Source organism: Plectropomus leopardus, chromosome 7 (assembly GCF_026936395.1).
Source record: "Plectropomus leopardus strain MGB_pleo_1.0 chromosome 7, ASM2693639v1, whole genome shotgun sequence".
Classification (NCBI taxonomy): Eukaryota; Metazoa; Chordata; class Actinopteri; order Perciformes; family Serranidae; genus Plectropomus; species Plectropomus leopardus.
In genome coordinates, this window is record NC_142182.1 from 32,253,086 (window position 1) to 32,261,863 (window position 8,778).

At 37.9% G+C, this 8,778-nt stretch overlaps 2 protein-coding genes across 5 annotated transcripts; one reads left to right on the forward strand and one right to left on the reverse strand.

The window, feature by feature from the left end:
• Positions 1-116: 116 nt before the first annotated feature.
• On the forward strand, positions 117-3,471 carry tmem258 (transmembrane protein 258). Its single transcript, XM_042496001.2, has 4 exons — positions 117-273; positions 618-727; positions 2,743-2,871; positions 3,316-3,471. Exons 1-3 carry the CDS (start codon positions 172-174, stop codon positions 2,867-2,869), a joined length of 339 nt encoding a protein of 112 aa, XP_042351935.1. The 5' UTR covers positions 117-171; the 3' UTR covers positions 2,870-2,871; positions 3,316-3,471.
• A 292-nt stretch (positions 3,472-3,763) lies between these two features.
• tmem138 (transmembrane protein 138) lies at positions 3,764-8,277 on the reverse strand. Of its 4 annotated transcripts, XM_088080525.1 has the most exons (6): positions 8,129-8,277; positions 7,255-7,548; positions 7,007-7,149; positions 5,666-5,837; positions 4,529-4,604; positions 3,764-4,433 (listed from the first exon to the last, which is right to left on the reverse strand). In XM_088080525.1, the coding sequence occupies exons 3-6, from the start codon at positions 7,132-7,134 to the stop codon at positions 4,321-4,323; spliced, it is 489 nt and encodes a 162-aa protein (XP_087936651.1). In that variant the 5' UTR covers positions 7,135-7,149; positions 7,255-7,548; positions 8,129-8,277; the 3' UTR covers positions 3,764-4,320. The 4 variants fall into 4 exon arrangements, with proteins under 4 accessions (XP_087936651.1, XP_042352821.2, XP_087936650.1 ...); XM_042496887.2 differs by having other exon boundaries at positions 7,007-7,548; XM_088080524.1 differs by lacking the exon at positions 8,129-8,277 and adding an exon at positions 7,966-7,986 and having other exon boundaries at positions 7,007-7,548.
• Positions 8,278-8,778: the final 501 nt, after the last annotated feature.

The window sequence follows — 8,778 nt, forward strand, 5'->3', positions numbered from 1 at the left end:
CGAAAATAAAACTTAAAAATAACATAATCTCGGCGCTGTATCGGGTATTAATATAGAATCGTAGATTGCGCAATTTAGACGGACAAGATTTAACGGCAGGCAGCAGCCTGACAGGCTAAACTGAGGATAGAAAATTGTATGAGGATTAAATGTACGTAAGCGTCATACGTCATGGCGCTGCTTTACGTCACCAAAATACCAGGAAGTGATAGTCAGTACGTGGCCTTATCATCTTGTACCACAGAAACAAGAGTACCGCTTCATTGCAAAATGGTAAAATTACTCATCTTTGTCTCGTTTATTAAGTTCAGCAGCAATAATAATGACAGGCGGGTGTCTGTATACGGCATTCACAATGTTTTCAGCGAAACAATGTGTTTTCTGTGTTGAAATTAAGCTTTGTTGTAGTTACAGACATGCAAGCTAGCCAAGCAGCGTTAGCTTATATGCAACTCACTGATTTAGCCCCTCTGCTAAAGAGCAGTCAGCACATCCTTCCACACTAGGTAAACGCTGCTGACTCGGTACATTAAGGTAAAGGGAAATTTGATGTTGGTGGTTGTGGAGGTGGTGTAGCTTGTCTAACGTGCCTGTGTCTGTCTTTGCCGTGGCTGCAGGAACTCGAGGCTATGACCAGATACACCAGCCCGGTGAACCCGGCTGTGTTCCCCCACCTCACTGTCGTCCTGCTGGCCATCGGCATGTTCTTCACCGCCTGGTTCTTTGTGTATCCTTTCACTGCTTGTTTCACATGACACTGTGCACATGGTCAACATGAAAATTGGGGTCATACCAGACACTGCTAGGCTACTGCAGGATAGTGAGTAGTAAAATGGTGCAAGAATAAAGGTCTACAGTGTTGAGAGTTAGTGGCATCTAGCAGTGAGGTTGCAGATTGCAACCATGGATGTGGAGAATTAGATACAGCATAGGAGGCGGCACATAAAGCCAAAAAAGTTCAGCTGAAGTGTATAATATTACCTGGATTATTGACAATGCTTCCACACTGTTTTGCCCAAAGAACAGGCACACTATGAAATAAATGATGATTAATGAATGAAAGCATTGGTATGAATAGTATGTCCAAAATATTCCCTAAATCCTACACATTTGACTTTAATTCAAGGATCATATCAGTGTCTTTACGTATTATAGCCCATCTTAATTTATTATCACAGGTCTGCTATTGCTCATGGAGCCCAACAAGCAAATCATATGATAAGACTTAAGATGTTTGTTTCCAGGCACACACTGCTTTCCAGACAGTTTTTATGACAATGTAACATTTAAATGATAAGTCTTGCTTATTACACGAGTAACACTGAATTTACTCTCAATTCCTAAGATTTGGAAAATAACCATAAGGAGACAAAAGACACCAGCAGTGAGATGTTTGCACATTTAAAAAAACCTCCCAACAAGAAAATGAAGGTCAGCGATTGAATTGTTAAATGGAACTTTACACACTTTAATCCTGCTTCAACGGTGCCCTGTCACCACTACAGTTTATTTTCCCATTAGAGTGGTTTCTAGTTGTAAGTTTGAGAGTTAACTGTGACATCGTCATGCAGCACCTGCTGATGGACATGAATTAAACCATTTAAAGGCACAATCGATCAAAAATGTAAACCAAATAAAAATGAAAATGCACTATTCAAACTAAAACAAAGGTGAAATCTCATTCTATATCTTCAGACGCAGTGAAATATTGTTTGCATCAAAAACGTTAGTAATTGTTATGTATAAGTCCATTTTTTTAAATTGTACCAATTTTTCATTAAACTTTCATTCAGTTTCCACTGTCTTTTTCAATATTGATTTAATGTAGATGTCATGTATACATCAAACAGGATGACAACTCACATTGTATGCTATGATAAGCGGTTTAACGGTTACCAGTTTCACAATAAATGGCAGTTAATCTCAAATCTGATATTAGCATTCAAACTTTGTTTGATGACTGTGCTGCAAAAGTTAAAGTAAATCCAGTATCAACCAAAGTTAGCAACAGTCTCCCAGACGCAGGTGCAGCATGCAGCGTGGGTTTGTTTTGCTATTGTCTTGTTTACAGAGTGAGCGTGCAGCAGGTAAACCCAATTATGCCGCTGATGTCTCATCTACAGTGACAGCCGAGCAAACGTTTCAAAGACAGGCGATCTTTAATGTTAATGCATATTTGATATGGTTTACATAAGGTGCTTTGGTATTATTTTATCGTTCATGTAAACAAAAATGTGAATAATGCAGCTAAATTTATTCGTGGTTTAATTCTAAAACTTGCTGAAATTCTTTCAGTGTGTATATTGGTACTTTTGGACATTTTAGGAACATTTGAACAATAACTTGATAATACTGCTAACAATGACAATTTTGTCACTAAAACGGTGATATAAGCTGTTGATACTGAGTGTTGTAGTGGGGGGTAGACATAGGTATACAGGTATACCCACCTCTGTTTCTGCCCACTTACATTATATCCACCTATCAGCCAGAAGGCCTCTGGAATATAAAGGGGAGTATACCCACTTCTTCCTCTGTAACCTTCCCATCTACCCAGCAGTGCACCCACCTCACCAACTACCACTGCATGATTGTTCATTTTGTTTCACCTCTGACTGATATGGACCATGGGTAACTGCAAAATAACATACACAGCAGGAGGAATTGGATTTGAAAAAGAGCTCCAAAATTGTCTGTTTATTGTACTTCTTTTTTATGAGATGGCCCTTAACCTTTCCTCAGCTACGAGGTGACATCGACAAAATACACCAGGGACGTCTACAAAGAGCTGCTGATCTCACTCGTGGCTTCACTTTTCATGGGCTTCGGTGTTCTCTTCCTACTACTCTGGGTCGGCATCTATGTATGAAGGTACATTTAGAATCTTATCTCAGTCTAGACCTCCAATGATTAAGTGATTATTGAACAGTCATCATCTGGTAGTTCATCCCCATCTAATTTGATAATCGATTAATCTGTGTCATTTTTTAAAATAGTCAAAGTTCTGTGGTTCCAGATTCTTGAATGTGAATTTTTTTAAACTCCTCTATGACAGTGAATTGAATATTTTTGGGCTGTGGACATATAAGACATTTGAAGACATCGTCTTTGATGCTGGGAAATACTTTGTGACTTGCTTTTTACCATTTTCTAGACCAAAGAATTCATTGATTAATCGAGAAAATAATTGACAGAGTAATCAGCGGTGACAGTAACGGTTAGTTGCAGCCCTGTGATGGCGTTGTAGTTTCTATTTTTAACCACAAACAGTTTTGCAGTGGTTTACTTTGTTCTTCTCCCTCTTGTTTACTGCAGTTTCGGGTGACTGACTTAAAAGAATATCACACATTCCAGTGGAACGACGGACATCACACACAACGGACTGGATATAATTGGGACTGCACTGACAACATTTTGGGATCATATGGACTCTGGTTTTCTGGTCACAAGTAAAAAGGGGGATTTGTACAACTTTTGGTGTCTTTCTTTGTTCACCTGCTAAAAATCCATGCATCACATAACAATTATATAAAACGTTGTTTAACAATTTTACCTAGATGTGAATCGAAGTTCACTGGAACTCGACCTGTTTGAGATTAGAGGGTTTATTTTGACACGCTGAAGACTATTTATGGTGCGTTTCACTAGTGCCGCCTAAAACCCTCAATCCCCGATTAATCTTTGCGTTAAAAATAGAGCAGCCTGTTTCACCTTGTCTACAGGAGAACACCGACTACCCTAGTGATGAAGGATTACACCGGGATTAGAGAAGGATTATTTAATAAAAACAGCGGGAACACGGTTCAAAGATCCCCACTCAAAGACAACTGGATTCACATGAAATTGGCTTTAACCATGTAAACAACACATAACAACCTTGCGTAAGGCAAAATAAAACAACAGGTTTCCTCCTTTTCAGCGGAACAGCAGAATATATCCAACAAGACTATCACTAAATGCTCTAAAAATGGTACTTTAGTACAGATCAAAACAAACTTGAAACAGTTCTTCCATAAACTTATTATCAATCATTCAGTCTGCAACTTAAATTGATTTACGAAGGCCACAAAGATTACCAGACAATCCTGATTAATACAATACTACTATAGTTGGCTTACCTGCCACTGTAAACCTTTTAACTGACTGCCCATTTGGCTACGAAGAGCCAGTAAACACAAACAGGTTAAGACTTCTCATTATCCTTTGTTAAAAATGTGAAAATATTCCAAAATTCACAATATCTGATAATGATGCCTGGTGGTAGAAGTCAGTAGGGCCTTTCATTGCAGATCCTTAACGTCTCTAAAAACTGTCTCCTCTTCACTGACGAGCTCTGGCGAAGGCGTCCCTCAGCCACATAGTGTCCTCATACAGCCTCGGGTCTCCCATGTACTCTGCCGTTCGTTTGTACAAGTAGTAATACAACACTGCCGCTGCGAACAGAAAAAAACAGTACAAATAGTGAAGGACCACAAAACATAGGTAAGCCGAGATAGACATTTTCCCTCTGAATTAATCCACCAATTACCTGTTCTCTGGAAAACAAAAAGAGCCTGAAGACCATCTGTCCAAACAAAACGGTTTGACTCCAGCCATCTGAGGTTCTAGAAGAAAGGAAATACTTCATCGGGAGTTTTTGTCATAGTAAAGCATGTCATTTAAAAAATCATAAAAAATGTATAGTGTATTCAAGCATTTTAAAAAATCATCAGAAACCCCATAGTATAGTGTTATTTCAAAAATAATCAACATCATAGCACAGTATGTCATTCAGAAAAATCAAAACATCATAGTGTGTCATTTAAAAAATCCTGAAAGTGAATGTTAGAATAGAATTTCATTAAAAAAATAATGAAAAGGCGTAGTATAGTGTGTTTAAAAAAATCATAATAATCATAAAATAGCCAATATTCATTTAAAAATACATAAAAATGTTATAGTATACTATAAGGTTTAAAAAATCCCAAATTTCACAGTATAGCATGTCAGTTAAAAACATCATAAAACCGTCATAATATGGAATGTCACTGAAAAAAATCCTTAAATTTGTAGTATAGTGTGTCACTTCAAAAAATCTAAATCATAAAGAAGTCATGGTATAGTATTTTGTTTAAAAACAATTATGAAACAAAGTCAAATATTATGTTCTTTAAAAAGCTAAAGGTCATACAGAAATGACTGAATGATAAAAATGATTTACAGTCACTCCAATATAGGATGCCATCAATATTTCACTTAGATCTTAAAATAATAGGTTTAATTTAGTGTTTGTCAGAACTGCAACGATAAATCAATTATTCAGCTAGTTGCAAACTGTTACATTTTTGCCAACTAAACTGATAACCGGTTTGATTCTTTTTTTAAGAAAAAACATCAACTTCTCTGATTCAAGGCTCTTAAATGTGAATATTTACTAGTTTCTTTACTCTTCCATGACAGTAAACTGAATATCTTTGGGTTGTGGACAAAACAAGACATTTGAAGTCGTCATCTTCTGTTGTGGGAAACACTGACAGACCTTTTTTTAACCATTTTCTAACATTTTACAGGCCAAACAACTATAAATGATTAATTGAGAAAATAATTGACAGATCTATCGACAGTGAAAATAACTGTTATCTGCGGCCTGGTGTTTGCGCAGCTGAGTTGATGTGATGAAGCTCACCAGCACCCAGCAGTGGAAGCAGATGCTGAGCGTCAGGTAGAGAGCAGAGACGATCAGCAGGGCCCTGAACCTCTCCAGCAGCAGGGACACCAGGCCCACCTGGAACACGTAGGTGTTGAACATCATCAGCAGGATGATGATCACGTTGAACAAGATGGTAATGTCCTGGATGCTGTGGACGCAGAGTTCACAGGTTTGTTTGTTTGTTGTATTGGTTTCTGAAGGAGTGAGTCGTGTGTTAACAAAATGTGTGTGAGGAATAAGCAGGGTGGAGGATACGCACTTCCAAAAAACTTACAGTTGCTGGATTAAAAAGTCAAACTTAAGGCAAGAATCACAGGAGAACTGCACACTGTTAAAAGCTCACAGCTGTTTGAATTGTGCAACGTTTGGATCCAACAGAGATTTTCTTTAGGTGTTGTTAAATCACCATCACAAGCAAAACAAGCGATATGAATCATATCGCTTGTTTTGCTTTGTGATATTGATTAAACAGTGGCCCCAGAAGATCTCTGTTGGATCCAAACGTTGCATAATTAACCCTTAATATTACACACACTGGTGTCGCTCTGCGCACAAGAAGCTGTAGAAAATATTAAACATTAGGCGTAATTTCTACTATTTTTCTTAACCATCAGTCCTAATCACAAATATCAAACAATATTCATTGATTTTCAGGATTTTAACCCTTTAAAAGCCCTCTTGGCCAGGTCACTCTTGGAAAAGAGATTTTAAATCTCAGAGTCTTTTACCTGGTTAAATAAAGGAAATAAATATTACAACGGAACGTGATTTTCTACTTGAATTTAGTTATTTTTTTTAAACATCAGTCCTAATCATAAATATCAAATACTCATTAGTTTTCAGAATAGTAACCCTTTAAATGCCATGTTTTTGTCATGATGCCACCGTGTTTTTTGATGAAAAAAAATTTTTAAAATACTACATGCAAAGAAGATTTTTGGGATATACTATTAAGCATGAGCATCTGAGTAATGAGAATTCAGGAGCTAGTCTAAATGTCTGGTTGGCTGTTTTTTTTCATTCAAATAAGGGATTTGTTTATCAGTCATAAATTACTGCTGTTTTCATTTGTAAGTTTTAGTTTTAGTCCATCTCTCCTATATGAGAGCCACAACTGATTGTAAAATGATTCCAATTTATAATGATATGACATATAAAATATATAATGAATGATGACGATATGAAGTGAAAGAATCTAGAGGAGAACAGTGTTTGGCTCTTGTACTAAATAATGACTTGAACAACCTTTCTAAAGATCAGACCAATATTTTTTTTTTTGACTAACTGATAAATCAGCTCATCATTTCAGTGACTTACATGAAAAGCACGAGTTGGATGACAGGGGCTCCTCTCAATAGCTCACTGAAGGAGTTGACGAAGAGGTCATAGGCCAACAGTGTCAGCTGGATCAGCAGCACCAGCGAGTAGTTACCAGTCTGAAGCATCTTCAGCGGCTGATCCTGCAAACCACCAAAAGCTTGCTGCTTGATGTTTTTCCTTTACGTTTACTAAACACAGGTTCTTGATGGTGGCACTAGTCTATGTGGCGTAGATTTAGCGCTTACATGCTTGAGCACAAAAACACTGCAGAGGTCAAGAACGGTCAACACACGGCTGATTTCACAACTTGTCCATTCACATAGTCAGGAAGTGGCTTTTCCCTGAAATTCTCTATTGCTCCAGGTTATCTTCTGTCCGGTTTGTCCCTCTGTCCATAAACATGCTGTCTGTTGTCTTCGGGGAAAAAGTATATTTGTGGTGATTGCAGGAAGTCCAAGATGTCAGATTAGATATTTGAGTTCTTTTCACAAGCTGCATGTTGACATCTTTGATGTGGAAAGTCTCCTCTGCTGCATTTCCTGCGAGGAAGAGCAGAAAAGCTGTGAAACAACAGAAACGTTCTTGTAGAATCTGGAAGAAAAAGCATTGTGATTTTTGTCTCCTCTGAAGCGTATTCACAGCTCCTTTGTTTTCCCTGTAGCCATCTCCAGCAGAGGAGGGTTGATGTAACACGCCGTCTGCAGCACACAGCTAAATGAGCAGTAAACCTAGCCATGTGAGGTCAACATACTCACGCTGTTACACAGGCACGGAAAGGTCAAAGCTGGGCTTACAGATTAATTTCACCTCCGCGAAAACACCACCACCCCTTGTTTTGTTGTTCTGCTGACCACACTGCCTGTCTTTCTGTCACCTAATCTGCCCATGACGGTGGCACAGCGTTATTTAGTCCTGGCAGCAGATAATCCATGGAGACGGATAATAGAGTTACTAACTGTTTCACAAGCTCATCTCCACAACAGATAACTCGGTTGGCAGTGGCACAGCTCGGATTTTAACTTCGAGGAACTCCCTCCTGACACGTTTGCTACCATCACAACATCGTTTGTCTCTTCCCTCTTCTTGTATAAATCGGTTTCACAAGTAACAAATACTTACCAGAAAAAAAACATGTGAGATATGAAAATAAATTATCCGGAGCCCAGATGAGTCATTAAATGACTTATATTGGCACCCTTTTTGAAAACAATGCTCCCCACTTGGCGCGTCCTGCTGCTTTCAGCATGTATTTCCGTAAATTCCATGGTAACGCTCCCTCTTACCGTAATAACAGGCATGTAGTTTCAAGGTTTGTTCCTACAAAAACTACAGTGTGTTAGTTTTTGTTGTGTTGCTTTTATAACTGTTATAACTGTTTCCCTTAAATGTTACTAAAAGTAGCTGCTGTTTGGAAATTAAAACAATTAATGGAAATATAGGGGTTTACGCGGTGGCTTCCTCCAAAAGCCTGAAATATAAAGGTGCTGTGTTGCTGTTTTTTTATATTTCTAAATACTGCGGTATTTTGCACGGCAATATGGCAGCAGTGTATTGATATATGGATGCCAAGTATGTATTTTGTTTGTATATGACATTAAATATTGCAGATGCAAACTAAAATTTTGGTAGCCATTTAGAATAATAAAACCCTATTCCTTTTCAGTCCACTAGACTGAAAAAGTCTTCCTTTGGAGACATAATTCGCAGCCAAGAAAAACAATAAATTGCAGTGCATTGCAATACTCAGCATATTGTGAAACATTTACAGT

What these genes read in the sequence shown, in the direction of transcription:
- tmem258 (XM_042496001.2), top strand. Translation starts at nt 172, where the DNA reads ATGGCGCTGCTTTACGTCACCAAAATACCAGGAAGTGATAGTCAGTAC. An exon ending in TACCGCTTCATTGCAAAATG is followed by an intron (nt 274 to 617) that starts GTAAAATTACTC and finishes CCGTGGCTGCAG; the next exon opens with GAACTCGAGGCTATGACCAG. An exon ending in TTCACCGCCTGGTTCTTTGT is followed by an intron (nt 728 to 2,742) that starts GTATCCTTTCAC and finishes ACCTTTCCTCAG; the next exon opens with CTACGAGGTGACATCGACAA.
- tmem138 (XM_088080525.1), bottom strand. Translation starts at nt 7,134, where the DNA reads ATGCTTCAGACTGGTAACTACTCGCTGGTGCTGCTGATCCAGCTGACA. An exon ending in ATCCAACTCGTGCTTTTCAT is followed by an intron (nt 5,838 to 7,006) that starts GTAAGTCACTGA and finishes CTGCGTCCACAG; the next exon opens with CATCCAGGACATTACCATCT. An exon ending in TTTTGTTTTCCAGAGAACAG is followed by an intron (nt 4,434 to 4,528) that starts GTAATTGGTGGA and finishes TTCTGTTCGCAG; the next exon opens with CGGCAGTGTTGTATTACTAC.